Source organism: Rhinolophus hipposideros (genome assembly GCF_964194185.1).
Source record: "Rhinolophus hipposideros genome assembly, chromosome: 12".
Taxonomy (NCBI): domain Eukaryota; kingdom Metazoa; phylum Chordata; class Mammalia; order Chiroptera; family Rhinolophidae; genus Rhinolophus; species Rhinolophus hipposideros.
In genome coordinates this window covers 58,239,605-58,257,816 of record NC_138058.1, presented here as the reverse complement: position 1 = coordinate 58,257,816, position 18,212 = coordinate 58,239,605, and the positions used below count along the sequence as shown (strand labels likewise).

The window sequence follows — 18,212 nt, the reverse complement described above, 5'->3', positions numbered from 1 at the left end:
CCCTCACTCTAAGCTTTCTCTCTCGTTCTTCACATGTCTTCTAAAAAGAGAGAGAGGAAAAAAAAAGGCAGGAAGAGAGAACTATGCCCTCTGACAAGGGGATGGGGCTCCAGGCAACCATATTTTTGTCCCCCGAGGAAAAGGGATTTCCAGAATTCCCAAGTCCAGTGTTCCCAAAAAGCAGGTGGAGAAGAAACTGCAGGTGGACAAAGCTGCAGGTGACACTCTTATCTCAGCCCCACCTGTCTGTGGGCGGGACAGGGGACAAGAGGTGTGCGCATCCCCGGGGGCTGCGCAGGTCAGATGCTGCTTCCATGTAGGTTCCGCCCCAATGGCCGGAGGCTGGCGGGGCTGCGCTCCTCCCTGCAGGGTGGAGCAGAAGCGGTGGAGCAGCTGAGGGAGCTGATGGTGCTGCTGGAGGCCAAAGACTACCAGTCTCGGATGGAAGGCGTGGGGCTGCTCCTTGAGCACTGCAAGGCCAAGCCAGATGTCATCACCAGCAACCTGGCCCAGGTGAGCGCTGCCCCACTCCTGCCCTCCCAACAGCTGTTTCTCTTCTGTGGGTGCAACTTTAATTTGAAAAACTCTGAATAGTGTTAGACACTGTGCCAGCCCCCTCAGGGTGAAGGGAGCATGACAAGCGCTTGCTACCCAGGTGCCTTGGGAGTGCTCTAAGACTACCTGGCCGTGGTGGGGGTGAGGGCCCTGCCTCCCACCGGACACTGCAGAGGGGACTGGGCATCTCTTATCCCTTTAGCAGATTTATAGGGAGGAGGGCAGAGGTGGAGGGTGCTGTGGCTGAGGGCTGCTGCTGGTTAGCTCTGCGCATGATGCTGAGGGGCAGAGCAAATGGTGGGCCAGGCGGGTGGGTTAGGAGTAGGCACAGGCCTTTCACAGGGTGGAAACCAGAACCGATGGCTGCTTCTTCCGGGAGCAAGGCTGCTGACAATCTAGCTACACAGCAGAGTAGCTCAGACACAGGCTGGAAAGCAGCAGACCTGTGTTTCCACCCCGGTTTCTGACTAGCTGTGTGATTTGGGGAAGTTTTAACCTCTTTCAGCCTCTGTTTTTGTTCCGTTTTTAATGGTAAAGTGAGGATGAGAACACACGCCTCGTGGGTTGTTAAGATCATTTCAGGAAAGCGAGAGTGCTGAATACTGAACAAGATGGTCTCATACTTTGCACGCAATGAGTGCTCAACATGTGGTCAATCTTCCTTCCTGCCCCCCACCCCCTTTTGAGGAGGTGAGCCCTTCATCACGGGGAGTGTTCTGGCACAGGCTGGAAGACCGCTGCCGGGAATGTAGGAGGACTCGCTGCCAAGGGTGGTTGGGCTGTGGGATCCCTGCCCGGCCTGGGTTCCATGGGCTCTTGGCTTCTGTTCCCTCAATAGGTCTTTGATGCTTTCACCCCAAGGCTTCAGGATGCCAACAAGAAAGTGAACCAGTGGGCACTGGAGGCCCTTGCCAAGATGGTTCCCCTCGTCAGAGAGAGCCTACACCCCATACTGCTCTCTATTATCATTGCCGTGGCAGATAACCTCAACTCCAAGAACTCTGGGATTTACACGGCTGCTGTGACCGCGCTGGATGCAATGATTGACAGTCTAGGTGAGTCTGCTGCTGTGCCTTTCACGTGGCTCTCGTGGGCAGCTGGCTCGCTTCCTAGTGCCTCCCGAGGCTGAGCCCACCCATCCTGCTTGGGAATCAGCAGAGCGGTGAAAGGCACTGGTTAACCGTTTTCCCAGAGGCTGCGTAGGGCAGGGGTGCGTGGCCCAGAGCCTCCAAGGTTCTTGGCTGGCAGCTTTTCCATGTCACATTCAGCTGTGTGTCTTAGGTGGTAAGAAGTAGAGGAGTTGTGGAGATGATGTAGTCTTACCTCCTTTAGTACACGTGACATAAATGACTCACCCAGGGTCACACAGCCCCACAGTGAGTGAGACAACAGAGCACGGAAGGAAAAACAGGTCCTGATGGCCAGGGAGGTGTTGGGAAGAGCTGCCAACAGTTTTCTCAGTTGTATAGGTAGCTTGTGTGGTAGTGAATGCAGCTTGTATGGGGACCAGGAGGGATGCCGGTGAGACTGTAGGGAAAGCCTATTGAAGAGGACATAGCTGATGGTGGGTGGGCCTGGGTGGCAGGCCACCTTGATGGTCTGGCATAGGAGTCAGGCCAGGAGCCCATCGGCTTTTTGGATGTGGAATGGATGAGAGTTGCCTTTTAGGAAGATTGTTTGGGGCCAGAGCTTCGGGTGGGAGGGATTTGGAGTAAGGGGTAGGGAGTGAAATTGGAGTGGGTTTAGGGGGGAATGGAAAGAAAAAAAGGAGGGATCTGTGGGAGAGATGTCAGGAAAGGCGAGAGTTCCCAGGTCCGCATGGGTTTTTGCAGGATCACACGTTGGTTCTTAAACATTAGCTGGAATTTTTGGTGCCTGTTTCTGTTCTCCAATCCTTCCATAGATGATTTGAAGGTGATATTTGGTATCTAGTACACAGGTGGAAGTGCAAGTTCAAACCTCCGGCGCGTGTGAGGACGTAGTACATGAGTAGACTTATGCCCCAATCAGTAGAACCATGAGTTTTCACAAACCGGTTTTGCCTTGATGTGAGAAAGCTTACGGAATGAGAACCGTCTTTGTTTGCCTTGCTGCTGTATGTCCTGAGGAGCACAGGGCAATGTCCTGTTGTTAGTACCCACACAGCATCCTCATGGAGAGGCTGGAAGCCCTGCCTGGCACACCTACTCCTCCCCGCATCCCTTCACCCTGGCTTGAGCCCAGCTCCCTGGTGCTGGGACAGCACTGTGTCCTTGGCTGGAACCTCCAGGAGAAGTTTCAGTTACAAATCAAAGGCCGGGCCAGGCTCTTCTCCGCCTCTCGAGTTCATAAATATTGTCAATTTCCTCTCTTCATCTCAGAAGGAATTTATGATTTGCTGAGTATGTTGCTGTAGAACAAATAATATAAATCCAGCTTTAAATTATGGCTTGTTCTCACTGCTGCTCTGGGTAAGTGAGATTGCTGTTGCCAATACCCGAGTCTCCTAGGGAGTCACTGCAGGCCCTGGATTTATTGGGAAAACCTACACCAAGCGAAATAGGCTTTAGCTGTTTGAAGAGGATACACACTCTTGTCTGGGGAGAGGAGCTTTTAACTCTTCCTCTCCAGGTATTTTCCTTTTTTTTTTTTTTTTTTTTGCCGTTGGGCCAGCCTCCTTGAGTGCATGGGAGCTCTGAAGCTTTGAGCTGTCCAATCTGGTGTCGCACATGGCCACATGACTCAGGTCCCCTCTACTTGGGGTCCTGCTGTACATACCTGGGCCGGGAACCCTGGAAAAGGGCCCCAGGGATGGTCTGCTTTTGTGATCTGACCACAACTTGAGGCAGGTCGCAGCTTCCAGGAAGACACCTAGAGTTCTCCTTCCTTCCTGGGACAGGGTGTCCTTGAGTCTGGATGACGATGCCGCCTCTGGTCCATCAGCTGGAGCACTTGGTGCAGGGACGATGGAGCAGGTGTGAGGGCACCTGTCTTCCTCTCTACTCCTTAGGGCAGCACTAGGCTGGGATGGAATGGGGTTGGCCTCAAAGGGATGGAGCCCAATAAATCCTTGGCTAAAGACTCCCTTGTCATGGACTCTTGGCTCCATGTCATTTTGAACAGGTATGGCAGGGGGCGCTCAGGGCCCCGTGGCTTTGCTGCGAGCCATGCCCTTTCAGCCTCACCAGCAACACTGGTTTTGCAAGGTTCTTCACTATGAAGTGACGAGCCAATTTTCATATCCACCTAGGTCAGAACTGGAGGGACTTAGGTTGTCAATTAGGAGCATTCGTCACTGCCAGGGTGTGCCAAGGATAGAGTCAAAGTCTTCCCTGGGGTGGTTCCCATGTGCCTGGAATGGTCTGAGTCTGGCCTGCAGAGGGTACTATGGAGGCAAGTAATTAAACTTCCCATTGATGCAGGGGATTGGGTGGTAGAAGCAGAGATAGGGCAGGTGGGACAGAAGAGAAGAGGTGTAAGTCTTCCTGGCCATATCACCCAGGCTGAGCCTGGTGACCCTAGTGGTTCCCGGGGGGCGGGGGACCTTTAGCACCCTGAGGCCCCTTCTGGAAGTGGCTTGGAAACCTCTGAGCAGAAGGAGCTTTCTCCCAAGCCTTCTGCTTTGTGTCCCACAGGGGATTCTGGGCTCCAAGCTGGCCAGGAACTGTGAAATGCTGTGAAGTCACAAAGCAAGAACTCAGCATGTTATATTTGTTTCCTGCTCTACGGGGGGCCAAGGAGATCAAGAACACAGCCAGGCCAGGCCAGGCCATCTTCTGGCACAAAATCCACATCACACAGCCAAACCAGGAGGCTGGTCTTTGTGGGTGACCTCTTAGGATTCCTCTTCATTTAGGAAGTCAGGGATAAAGTCGACTCACCAGCCACCACACCTCTCCTACTTTGTTGGTTTTCCTTAGGGTGAGTGGGACAGGTGGTGTGTCGGTTGACAGGACAGGTGGGATTTCTGCCCATGTCCCATTGTGGGGGGATGGTGAGGAAGGAGACATGTTGGACACCTTGCTCTCTGACCTCGGCCCTTTGTCACTGCCTGCCTTGGGACCTGTCCAGGGGAGAGGCTGGAGCGGCATCCTCTCTTCTTAGTGCCCAAACCTTCTGATTTTAAGGGAATTCGTCCAGGTATGAAGGCAGTTCCTGCTCTGACTGGCTGGTTCTGTCTTTGGCCTCTGTCATTGGGTTAGTTATGGAAGTAACTTCACTAACTAATGGTGACAGCTCACCATTCTCCTGGTCAGACCTCTGCATTCAGGCTTCTGAGCACCAAAAGGAGTTCCCTTAATTTATCACAGCCCCTGGCCAGTGCTGGAGAGAGCAGATAAGCTTGCAAGTGGGTGGCTCCAATCTACTTTTGCTGTTTTGCTTTCTGATTTTAAACTTATAACCTTATATAAATTATATAAAGAATTATAACATTATATTGTGACTGGAATTTACAGATTTATTCATGGTGTCCCTCTAGTATCCCAACAGCTTAAAAATGTCTCTGATCTATTTCTTGTGTACATGCATACAGAGTTCCCCGGTTCAAAATCGTAATGCAAATACAGTTTTCTTTTTGTATCTTTCATTTAACACTACCCAGTTTCCCATGCTGTTATGCAGTCTTTCTAGTTAACTTAAAAATATAAAGTTTACTTTCCACCACTGTAAAAGCATACTTATTAATTATTGAGAAAATGGAAAATGCAGAGCATTTGGAAGGAAAAAAAACCTCACTTATCGTCCCCAATCCTAGAAGAAACCATTATTAACACTTGGCATTTTCCATTTTAGATATTTTTTCTGTGCCTGTTCATATGCATGGTTGTGATTCTATTACACAATTGTATTTGCATCCTGATTTTTTTTAAAGGCAGGACATGAGCATTTACATATAATTATACACGGAGTCACTTGTCACAGCTATGTTACCCGCTATACCAGAGCTTGCATTTTTTTGTTTAATGGATCATTCCCAGTTCTTTTCCCCTAATGACCAGACCTAGTGTTGATGGCCACGGAGAATTTGGCTGTATGACATCATAACTTACTGAGCTTATTGTATTGTGACAGCGTAACTCTTAAGCTTCTTGTCAGGAATCCAGTTTGACTCCAGTTTTTGTGCTGCCACTGTCTACACTATCATGTTTTTTATACTTTCTTAAAAACTCTCCTCAGGCCTTCCAGTAGCTGGAGGATGATATGGCCTCCTGGTGGCTTCAGGGCTTGGCTGAATGGCGCTGGTGGTACGAGGCCCCTGGACTCTGCCCCATTGTAGAGAGGGGAGGCGAGGCCCGGGGCGGATGGATTGTCTGGGTGCCAGCCTGTGGTTGTGTTCTCTCCAATGCATGGCGGTGCATGCCCTTCGGTGTGGGCAGCACCAAGACGTCGTGACTTCCTTGGGGTGCACAAAAGGAGCCTCTGAACACCAGACTAGGCTGAGCGAGGGCTAGCAGCATGGATTCTAAAGTTTCAGGAATTAGATTCCAGCCTCTTCAGTGGTCTCTCCACTATGAAGGTTGCTGGGCTTTCAGAGCGTTTTAGGATAATAACAGTAAACGTAGCAACAATAGCTGGTACTTACCTAGCAATTATATGCTTGAATCATTATCCTAAGCATTATGTGAACTCATTTAATACTCACAGCAGCTCTTTAATGATAATATTATCCCCATTTTATAAATGGATAAGCTGAGGCTTAGAGAGGAGGCATGACCTGTCCTATGTTACACAGTGAAACGTGGAAGAGCCAGGATTCAAACTCAAGGCAATCTGGACCCAAAGCTCACACCCTTAACCGCTATACTCTGCAAGCGTTCGTGGAGTACCTGTTGTGTGCCAGGTACCATGGGAGCATGGTCTGGCCTAGGTGTCTGTTGGATGTGCATTTTCAAGTATTCCCTAAGTGCTTCACCTCTGTCCTGCTCTGGGAAGCCATGTCAGTGGCTGGGGACTGCTGCATCCAGAGAATGTCCTGGACTGAGTGTTGTGGGAGAGAGCAGGGAGGGAAAAGCCCTTGTCCTGAGAGGTGAGCTCATGGCTGAGGATGGGGGTGGGGCAAACAGAGGCACCTATACACAATAATGCAGGTGATGGTATAAAAACCAATTTTTGCACAATTGCAGCCTTAGCAAGATACCCTGAGACCACTTCTTGCAAACTGCAATATCCTAGAGGTTGGCAACTCTTTTGTTTCCCAGCACAAATTATCTTAAAGACTCTTGCCTTATGGATGGAGCTTTTGCAAGCAGCAGAGATGTACACTTTCTCCTTTATATCCCTTAGAGGTGTCAGGGGGAGAGCAAAGGAAGTAGGAGTTAGCTTTTAGCTAGAATGGTCGCCTGATGAAAAAACAAAGCTTAGATTGCACATCTATGGGGATGCTGTGGTATTGAAGGAACTCAGAAAAGGTGCAACTTGCCTGAAAAGATTCCCGCAGGCAGGTACCTAATCTCTGTCCTCTGCAAAGAGAAATCTGGCCTTGAGATGGTCAGGTGAGATGACCCCAGGACACATGTGCTGGCGCTTGCTGTGGCAATGCCCCTCACCTCTCTGACAAGTGCAGACAGGCCCAACAGCCACGTCCCTGAGAAATGCATTTTGTTACTGACCCTACTCCCATTGAACCATGCTGTGACTTCTATGTTTGCAAAACGTCGGGGAGCTGGGCATGCTGGGTGCCTCCCGGGTTCATGGCCCAGGTTAGGGAAAAGGAGACTGGTTTGATCTTGTGTATTTTCTAGATTAGCACACCTTCCTCAGGTGAAGGGCCACTTTCCTCACCTTGCCTATCTTTGTGAGGAATGCAGGACTTCAAGTTTAACAGTTTGGGAAACCTGGAGATGGGAGCTAGCACCGGGAATATGAGCAGCTTCTAAATGCAGTTCCTGTGGGGTCGCGCTGGAATTGACTGTAGAAACACCATCAGAGAATGCAGAAAGCCTCTTTATCCTGAAACATCCCTGCCCCCACCCCACCCACAATTAGGAAATGATGAAAGAGCCCTCTTTTCCCTAGACTCCTGAGGTGACCTGAGGCATAGGGAGTACAAACTCTGCTGTCTTTACAAGTATGTCATCTGGGCCTGGGTCTTACACAGAGAGATTATATGTAAACCATTGAGACATAATACGTGCCCCCACCCCCAACCCACAACGTCCCTCCTCTGACCCCTCCAGAGACAGCCAGTTGCTCCTGATTGGGTGACCAACCATCCTTGTCTGCCAGGGGCTGGGAGGTTTCCTGGGACGTGGGACTGTCAGCACTAACACAGGAGAGGTCTGCTAGTCCACCGTGACTTGGTCCCAATAGCTCCAGACACCACCCCGCCCCCAGCTCAGGTTCTTAGATGCGCATGGTGCTTCCCTCTGTGTTAGAGCTCATGTTTAAGTGTCTGTCTCCTCATCTTCTTGCGGGGGAAGAGGAGGAGCAGGAGGAGGACGGCTCTTCTTTAGTTCCTAGCTCCTTGCCTATTTCAGAGAGGACATCAGTAAATGTTCAATGTGGAAATATCTGACCACCTGGCTGTGGGTATGTCCTAGTGATTAAAACACAAGTTCAGGCTTTTAAGAGCCAGGATTTCTGAATTCTGACCCCAACCTTTTATTAACCTTTGGTGTGACCATGGCTCAGTGCCTCAGTTTCCCCTAAAACCACGTCTATCTATGTATCCACATTTATTTCCAGCTATCTGTCTCTATCATCCATCTGTCTGTCACATATCTATCTATCTATCTATCTATCTATCTATCTATCTATCATCCATCTATCAGGCTGGTGCAAAAGTAATTGTGGTTTAAAAGGTTAAAAATAATTGCAAAAACCGCAATTACTTTTGCACCAACCTAATATTTATCTATTGCCAATCATCTATTACTATCTATCAATTATCTATCAATCTTATATTTCTATCTATCTATCTATCTATCATCTATCTATCTATCTATCTATCTATCTATCTATCTATCTATCTATCTATCTATCTATCTATCTATCTATCTCCAAAGCTCACAGCACTTTTAAGAGTCTCATGCCCTACCGACTGAGCCAGCCAGGCGCCGCGAGCTCACAGCAATTTTGAAGAAGCACAGAAAGTGTGACGCAAATCCATGGGAGGAAATGAGGCCTGTTTGGAACCAATTTGACTATTCCAGGCCACTCACTCTTCCTCAAACAACCTATGTACATTCACTTTTTAAAAGTGGCCCCATTGTGCCCTGGAAAAATTAATTCAGCTCCGCAACGGGCCTCTTTCCCACACAGGCGTTTTGGGTCCCTGGCACTGAACAGCTGCACATGGCCCAGGCCACTGACACTCTCTATCTCTTTTAGACAGCCTTTGCCTCCTGCAAGCATTTGCTGGGCGGGTGCGCTTCCTGAGTGGCCACGCAGTGCTTGATATCACAGACCGTCTGTCAGGTGAGCACCCCTAAACACGCCCCCCACCCCACTGCCTTCCAGTCAGTCTCTGTTCTTCTCTCCCTGCATGTGGTTGAACCACCCACTAATATTAGACCAAAAATCATCACAAACCATTTAAAAATTTTGATAATCTGCTTTTTAAACATAATCCCCACATTGGCAGAAGACGATCTTTGTGTTTGGTCAAAACGCAGCAGGTTTGGACATAACTAAAATAGTTTTTAAGAAGCCATTGTGCCTTTCTTCCTCTCTGCCGCTAGCTTGCAGGGTACCTGACGCCTTCCAGGCAGAGCCTCCTTGTGGGGGCATGGCTTGGTCAGCAGCAGCACTGGTGTGACAATTAGATAAAGTTGCCTCTTCTTTGGCATGTACAGCCTGGCAAGCAGAGCACAGGCTGGCTTTCAACCCCGCTTGACCCCTTGGCCAGGTGCCCGGGACTGGATTACGTGGAGATGAGCCTTATTCAAGCTTGCTCCAAGCTTATGTCTGCTCTGAGTTTATAGGATAAGTCTCAAGCAATTTCATTCCAAGGCTGAAACCTTCTCCTGTTGGCCCTTCAGGTGGCAGCATGGAAAGGACATAGGCTTTGGGGTGGACAGACCCATTTGCCACCTGCCTACTCTGACCTAGGGCAGGTTACTTAACTTGGTTTTATCATCATTCCTTGCTGAAAACCCCCTCCCCTATCTCGGGAAGGTCCCATCCAGGAAGGAGGCAGGATTCAGTCTGTTCTTTGGACTCCTGATGGCCCCCTAAAATGCAGATGGTTCATGTCCCCCCGCCCCTTAAATCCTTGCCTGGATCCCCAGCAGTCTTCAGGGAAATGACCAGGCTCTCTGGAGTGGCTCTCAGGGCCTGTCGTTGCCTGGCCCTCTGGGCTCTGTCCCCTACCCCAAACCCAGTTATATGCCCTGGATCATTAATCTTCATAACAACCCCTCAAGGAAGGTGTGGGTTCCATGATTATCCTTTTAGAAATAAGGAAAATGGAGCTCAGAAAGGTTAAGTGCCCAAGGTCCTGGGCAAGTAATCCAGGATTTGTCTCCAGGAGCCTGGCTGCCAAGCCAAGCCCTCAGCCTCTCCCCAGCAGGCCCTGCCTTTGCCTCCTAGGTGCCAGCATGCCACCCACCTTGTACTGGCTGATTTCCCGTCCTCTCACCTTTGCTTGCCCACATGTGGCTCCTGCAAAGCCTTTCTCCACCCTTCCCTCCTAGGGAACAAGGTTCTGGCATCACTTCCTCTGCCTCCCTTCTCCCCAGCCCTCCTGCCTGGTTTCATGTGCCTCTTAAGAGCATGTCCCACACCAGGTTCCAGCCAGGGCCTCACAGCATCGGGGCCTCAGGGGGTGCTCAGCTCGTGTTACCTGACTGAGGGCATCACTCCAGCTCCTCCACCGCCCCATTTCTTGCTCCTGGAATTGCCTCTTGCCCTGGTTCAGTCCCCTCAGCATCCCTGGAGTGGCCCCTTACCTCCTGTCCAGGTGCCAGGCCGTACCCAAGTAGGTGGGGTGAGGGAGGCAGGGCTGGGGGCGACGATGCAGCCACAGTGCCATGCTGAGGGTGCCCTGCGGTGAGAATGGGGCCACGTAACTGAGACCCCCTTGGGTACCAGACAAGGAATGCTTTTCTGATGCTCAAAATCAGCATTTTCTGGGTGAAAGCCTACATGTCCTTGGTAATTTATGGGGCCCAGAGTTGGGTGGGTACCTCACATTAGATTATCTATTTATTGTAAATATTTTCCATCTATTTCCAAGAGACTCCAAAGGCAAGAGTTTCTGTGCCATGCTCCTGTTAACCAGGTGCCAGCCTGGAACAGAGAAGACAATTTCAGTTGATACAAGGTGTAGACTAATAATAGCACAGCTTAACAGCAGTAAATCTTTTGCTAATTACTTCAGCTGCCTTTTAAGCTTGAGTTTAAAGGGATATTCTTCCTCATGATTCTACCCAGAAAGGCCACTGCCACCTCTGCCAGCCTGAGAGACCCCCTGTCAGCCGGTGGTCTCCCCTCTGTGCAGCCGGGGATGTGGAACCCTGTAGGCGGGTGGGATGAATGCTCTTCCTGAGGAGCAAGCTGCCTGGGGGCTGCAGTGTAAATGCCTCACTGTTGGCAGGGAGAGAGTTCCGGTGTGGCAGGAGGGGGAAGGAGCTCTGCTGGGGGCAGGTACCCGCCTCACCCTTTGGTGGAAGCAGGGAAACCCTGCCTGGGTCTGGTTTGGGGAAAAGTTGTCACCTTCATTGGCAGGTGAGATTCAATGCAGATTTAGGAAACCTTTCCATTGTTCAGAGGAAATAGCTAATCAGGAGCATTTTCTTTTGGTTCCCTCATGCTGTCCGCCTCCCACCTTGCCCTTGATCCCCCACTCTTGGGGCTGACTGGGGCGGCTTTGCTGTTCACTGTGCCCTCCCTTCTCAGCCTGCTCAATTTATGAAGCTTCTGGAGGCCCCTCTCCTCTGGAAGACTTTCCTAGAGAATCCGGATGTGGCTGGACTGAGTTACTGGGTACAGTCCTACCTTCCCCAGGAATGGGGACCGTCTCTACTTCTGAGGGCTCTGTGATATTGGGGAACCCCTGAGGAGGCCCCACTGTGTGTGGTCTGAAAGTCAGCGTACACAGTCCATGGGACATGGCCCTTTGAGCGCGTCAAGAAGCGCTGAAGGGCCCCAGGTCGTCTCCCCTTTTCCACTATCACCGGCTGTCTCTGAAATCAGAGGGGGCCCCCGTGGGACTCCTGCTGAAAGATATCCTGAGTTATTGGATGATGTTAAGCTGATGAAGGAAGGACAAATTGGGGTTGTCACTAAAAATAAAACTCCAGACCAGCCTCTGAAATGCAGAACCCCTAGAGGTTTGGGGGCAGCGAGGGGTGGAAAGAGCATGAACTTGGAGTCAAGGCAGATCTGGCCTCTCTCCTCAGCTCTGCCCTTCTTAGCTGTGTGGTCTTGGGCCAGCTTCTGACCCCTGAAATGGACCAGCATCCTGCCTCTCACAGTGCTGTAAGAATGAAACAATCATGCTGCAGAGCTCTGAGCCCGACCCAGGACTCTGTAGGCCATGCTTGTTTCCCAGGCATGTCTTAGCCCAGGAAACCTTCCAGTTTCTTTGCCCCATAAATAAATAAAATGCTACTCTCAGAGTCATTTGCCTTCACCAACACTTTTCCTTTGGCAGGATGACAAGTGGAGTGTGCTGATTATAAAGCAAGCATTATTAGCACGAAAGCACTTAGGGTAATGGCCATGGCCGAGGGCAGGAGCAGCCCCGCCCCCCACCTCCCAAAGCAATTTGGGATAGCCCTTTGCATGGCTTTGACATTGAGGGCAGTCCTGCATTTACTCTGTGTTGGAGGGTTTAGCCTGCTTCTGGGTTTTCTGGGGTTAGAGCCTTGGGTAACCAGATTTGGGGACATTCATCACTGAATGATGGTTTATAGAGCACATTCACACCTCTTGGATGGCTGCTGGTCTTATCCTGTGGTTTGGCATCCAGACACTGGGGAGGCCACACTGGTCTTAATTCCTGCTGGCTGTTTTATTGTCCAGAACACTTCGTTTGACAGAGTCTTGACTTCTCTCCCTAGTACACGTTTTCGTGTTTGCATGAGCTCTCACAGGTGGTAACGCAGATTAAAGCAATACCAATATCAGCTACTATTTGTCACCTGCCCACGTACTATTGTCTAATCTCTAACAATCTCAAGAGTTTGGTTCAGGATTATCATCTTTAGTGAGTGGGGAATAGGCTGGGAAAGGTTGGGTGGCGTTCTCAAGCTCCCACAGCCAGGCAATAGCAGAGGCTGGATTGCAATCCCAGCTGTCATGGGCCCTGAGCACTTTCACCTTGGCCTACCTCTTCCTCCATGAAAAAAATTAGAAATTGTATTTTAGGACTGGTTGGTATAAACACAAATATAGACCAGACTGTATATCTTCATATTGTTTTCTTCTGATTGAAAAAAAAAAATGAAAACATGTTGTGAGCCCTCGGTACTATATCTAATGGATCAGTCAGCCCTGCTGGGCTGCCTGCCCTTTGAGGGACAGAGTAGGTGTTCTAAGAGAGGCAGTGGAAGAGGGAGCGAGTGCCTGCCTCAAGTAACTCTTTCTCTCTTCTGCATGACAGTGCTGGTGGCCTCGGTTTACCCCCGAAAGCCCCAGGCCGTGGAGCGCCATGTCCTTCCGGTCCTCTGGTACTTCCTGAAGAACATGATCGGGAACGGCGTCCTGCCTGGGCACAGTGGGAACGTCCGCTCAGTGGTGTGCCGGCTGTCCAGGTGCCTGCAGGAGCAGATGGGCTGCCGGCTGCAGGACTTGGCCGCAGGCCAGCCAAAGCAAGTCCTCCAAACACTCCAGGAGCTCTTAGACATGGAATCCCTGTGAGGTGGCTCCAAGATCAGAGGGCTGGCACCTGACAGGACCACTGGCAGCTCGTGCCCCTTTCAGCTGGATTAGACACAGATCTGAAATGGGTCATCCTTTTTCTATCTTATTTTATTTTTTGGATGGCATTATCTCCGGGTCTACTTTCTCTTAGAGTTCCAGATGTACATAGTATATTTTGAAGTAGAAATAAAAGAATTACTTATTTTTCTAAGGTTTTCTTATCTTCCACTTTTTTAACCGCAGATAATGTTCCAATAACTAGGTTTGTCCCAAACAAAACAAAACATGACAGTAGCAAAACCAGTTGTAGATAATACGGAGATGAAGAGTAAGGGAGAAAAAGTGTAGTACAGATCCATATATTGCAGGCCATTTGGGGGCATTGCCCCCCGAGCAGCTGGACAAACCCCCAAACCTAGAGACCTTGAGTTGGTCATTTAAATCCATTGCATTTGTTATTGGCCTGAGTTGAGGTGAGTGTAACAGATACCTCTGGGAATCTTCTGCCTTACAAAATGTGCGCAGTGTCAGCTGGTCCTATGCAAACCTTCTAATGAGATCTGTCTGGCTTATCCAAAGGCAAGGGGAGTTTGACATCGGCATTACTACAGGCCTTCTCTGGAAGTTGGCATCCTGGCTAGTTCTACAGAGGAGTAGATGATGCTTCACACTTGAAATACATGAAAGCACTTTGTAGAGTGTAAAGCTGTACACGGTACGCAGGTGTCATGCGGAAGTGCTGCAATTGCACAGGTTACCCCATTTGGGCCAGACATGAAGCTGGAGAGGTGTATTGGATGCAGGATGGGCCAGGACACGAGGAAGTTGAAAGAAGGTGTTGCCCACTGATGGGGCAGCCAGAGAAATGGCATCCTGGTAGTGGGAGGGGGACATCCGGGGCTTAGGCTCTGGACATGGCAGAGTGGCTCTGCCTTCACTAGGGCTGGTGGCAGGTTGACAACGGTGTGACCAGGCTGAATCAGAGCTCCGATCATTACCATGACACATGGCTAAGGTGAAGGCTGAAGGGGTAGTGTGTCCCAGTCCCAGCCAAGGAGCCCTGACCCAGGGCAACACTCTGGGGCAGATCCTGACTGTGAAGTCCTGAGGTCACAGCCTCTCGCTGACATGTTTTCTCTCAGCTGTCACCACCCCCGAGCAGAGCGTCACTGTTCTGAGGCTCTCCTGGGGAGTCCAGCCCAAGGCAGGCTGGGAAGCCCCAGATTGACTCACCCATGTATTTCCAAACCCCGTGCGTGCCTCTGGCTGAGGAGGCCACTTTTCCATCTTGCCCATGTTGCCAGGTGTAAGTAGGCTGCCCATCCGCCCAGTGCCCTGGGGTGAGGTGGGGCATGAGGCAGGCATGGTGGGACTTGGGCTTTAAATAGGCAGCTGAAGTGTGACTTTGGGTAATTCTAGCCCCAGTGTGAGCACTTCTCACCTAATTGTGACCCCAGCAGGAGCTTCCTGGCAACCACCTTGCCCTTTGTTGATTCTGACGGGGAACCAGGTTGGTTAAAAGGCCTGCTAGAGAGGGAGCCATCAAAGATGCCCAAGGGGCTGATTTTAAATGTTTGTTAAGTTTTACACAATTTAATTGATTTTGTTTGCTTGGAGTATGAGCAAACTTTTTTTGGTTTGGTAAGGAGATTGTATTTCCTGTTTGTCAAGATCCCAGAACCTAGAATCAGAGTATTTCAGGACTTTTCCAGAACTGTAGGAGCCTATGGATGTAGAGGCTGGCAGGGATTATGAAGGCAGAAATTAAGCTCAATGTCTTTGTCCTGGCTTCCTGCATTCCCGTCTTATCCTTCATACGTTTATAAACCTGAAGCTTCCATCCCTTGTGCTCTGTACCCACCCTCATGGCGCAAGAGTGTAAAGCAACTGAAAACAGCGGAAAAACAAAGAGTAAATCTTTGCCTGGTTTTGTTTCCTTCACTAGTTCAGGTTTTAATCTAGTCCCAGGCAGCCCTGGACTGTGGGTGTTGCCCCTGGTACCACCCCATTGGGGACGGGAGGGGGAGGTTCTGGCGCCACAGGAAATTTCAGTGTCCAAAGGTTTCCCACAATGTTACTTTTAAAACAAAGTCAGTGCATTAGTATAACCTGGGTCTGGGCCTGTTGGGAATGCCTGCAAGAAAGAGGCCTAATGGATGGCCAGTGGTGGGAAATAAAGCTTGTCCTGGGTTCCAGAGTGGGTTTGAGCTGAGCCCACCCATTCTTTACTTGGCTGGGTGTGAAGCCAGGAACTCTACTTACCTAAGATGCTCTTAGAAGTGGGAATACAGCCTCCAAGTTCTAGATGATTCTCTCTCTCTCTCTCTCTCTCTCTCTCTCTCTCTCTCTCATTTGTTCTCTTCAGGTAATTCCAATGGGTGGCTAAATTCTGAAACCACAGTAAAATCAAAGGGTAGAAAAGTGGCCATGCCTTTGGCCCTCCAGGCGTCTGTCATGTCAACTGTCCTCACCTGACAGCCTGGGGGTGTTGTGGGATTGAGAAGAGAGACAGGCTAGGTGCTGGGGTCAGAGAGGCTGGACTCAAGTTCAGGTACTGTTGCTCGCTGCTGCGTGTGTGGCCTTGGACCCATTTGTCAACCTTTCTGTGTGTGTGTCTGTGTGTTGTGTATGGGGTAGGTGGGTGGGGAAGAAATGAGAGCAATGCCCACCTTCACTGGGCTATTGTGATAATTAATGAGATAATTAACACAAAGCCAAGAGCCCAGGAAGCCTTTGAACGTCGGCTGTTATGTTTTGTTTTGGGAGTCATTGCTTTAGGAGCAGCTAGCATTGGGGTCTTGTGGTTTCTGCTGCCCTTGGAGTTGGAAGAAGAGAGAATGTGCCTCACAGTTTTGTGGAGCCTGAGAGCCACTGTCAGCCTGGCTGGGCTTGTTTCAGAGGCTAGGGCACCTTCATCTCTCTGCTGGGAGTTAGGGCTGTTCTCACCGTTTGGGCAGTTGCCATCTCTCAACTGTCTTTCCCTTCTCCTTACGTGACATGTCCCTCACAGCCACCCTGGGCTGTGAAATCTAGAAGCTCTGCTCTAGGCAGTCTCACTTTTCCCCCAGCCCTTCTCCCCTGACTCAGCTGGGGGAAGAATGGATTGGAGGATGGAAAAGCACTTTCTTGCTGAAAGCATTTTCCTTTCATTATAACTCTTCTGTCATCAGGGAAAGAAAGGGAGAGAAGATGAGAGTAAAGAGGATTATCTGTTCTCCTGACAATGGTGGGAGGAAAACAGAGCCTGGGACGGAAAGATGAGAGGAGGAGCTAACCTCTCCACTGAATGAATGTCTGCAGTGTTTCCAGTCTCATTTTTCTCGATGTTTCATAAGGAAGATATTATTTTCTCCATTTCCTGGTAAGGAAACTGGGCCTCAGAGGCACTTAATAAGCTACCTCAGCCAGTGTATGGGAACCACTGGGAATCTTGTGAAAGTGCCAATTCTGATTCAGCAGGTCTGGTGTGAGGCTGAGCTCCTGCATTTCCGAGAAGCCCTCAGGTGACATCACTGCTGCTGGTCTGGCAGGGACCACACTGTGGGGGTCAGACCTTAAGATACAGCTACGAAGGGGCTGGAGCTTGGATCTGTGCTCAGGTCTGTGTGACTCCCAAGTCCTTGACCTACTCCGGGGTACTCTGTGCTTCTGAGATGTTTGCCTCCCCAAAGGGCGTCAGTCTGAGCCCTGTGAGAGGACCAGTTGAAATCCCATGGTCTCCTAGAGTTAGTCTGGCCCCAGAGTTTTGCCCCTAAAGTCTGCTTGGTCTGCAGAGAGGGTCTGCTTGGTTTTCTCTGATGACCAGGGCATGCTGCGAACACTTGGCTGTCCAACCATGGCCTTTGGTGGGGATAGGGTTGGTGGGAATAAACAAAGATCAACCAAATGAGAAAAGCCAAGCCTTCATTCAGAGCTTGCTATCGCAAAGGCATCAGCCACGATTACCTGTGTACTGGCAGAGACTCAAGGACAGGCATAGGAGTAGAAACGCTTTACAGCGGAAAAAATGGGAGGCTGCCCGCATCCCGTGATCAGATGGAGACTGTTGGCCTGGGAAAGCTATAGGCGCAGAGCAGACTGTGGCCTGCTGGCAAGAGCAGCCCCCCTGGTGTTTGTTAAAGTACAGACCCCGGGCCGTACTCTAGACCCTACTGAATCAGAACCCTCTGTGATTCTTATATACCCGCGAGGTCAAGAACCTCTTCCACAGACTCAGTGCTCTCAGTGGTTGTTCAGTTCCCACACCTGGGAGTCAGCTTCCCTAAACCAGTATTTCCCAAACACCCTGATGGAAACAATTACTTGGGGAAGAGGGAGGAAGACAGGGATGGGTGTTGGTTAAAAATTCAGATTCCCAGTCTCTGTAGATCCTAGCTGTAGATCCTCTCCTGGAATGCGGGGTCTAAGGGTCTGCAAATTATCAAGCAGTCCGATGATTCCTAAGATCAGGCAGGTTGGAGAAGCAGTGCGCCAGCTGTTGCCTGTTTCCAGCTGGTCTCCAGGAGTCCCTTGGGCAGACAGGCAGGGCATCCTCGTCACCCGCTGTGCGTGGGTTGCTCACCAGGTGGGTGTTTCTGAGTCAGGGACACTCAGGGGTTCTAGTTTGGTCCTTATCGTTATTGGGGCTTATTTAGGGGACGTTATGGCTTCTCTGTATCCTGTCACCTGGTGTTTTAGTGAAGAAGGCTATTAACATTTGAAGGTTTTACTTTGTTTTAATCACGGCTTTATAATTACCTCTGTGTGGGTTGACAGCTGTTATTAGTGTCACCTTGGGTTCTTCTGGAGATTTTTTACATCCAGAAAGTTATCCAGCACCTCTGCAGCTGGTGTCAGAAGCCATTAACTAGACAATAGCTTTAAAAACTCCC

At 50.1% G+C, this 18,212-nt stretch overlaps 1 protein-coding gene across 1 annotated transcript in view; it reads left to right on the top strand.

Moving 5' to 3' along the window:
- Positions 1–13,550, top strand: part of TOGARAM2 (TOG array regulator of axonemal microtubules 2) — a gene marked incomplete at its 5' end in the record, with an annotated part of 38,856 nt that extends 25,306 nt beyond the window's left edge. The window contains 4 exons of the mRNA XM_081068850.1: positions 321–513; positions 1,394–1,610; positions 8,866–8,952; positions 13,082–13,550. Coding sequence (XP_080924976.1) covers positions 321–513; positions 1,394–1,610; positions 8,866–8,952; positions 13,082–13,338 — 754 coding nt within the window. The 3' untranslated portion in view covers positions 13,339–13,550. The remainder of the gene's footprint in view (positions 1–320; positions 514–1,393; positions 1,611–8,865; positions 8,953–13,081) is intronic.
- Positions 13,551–18,212: the final 4,662 nt, after the last annotated feature.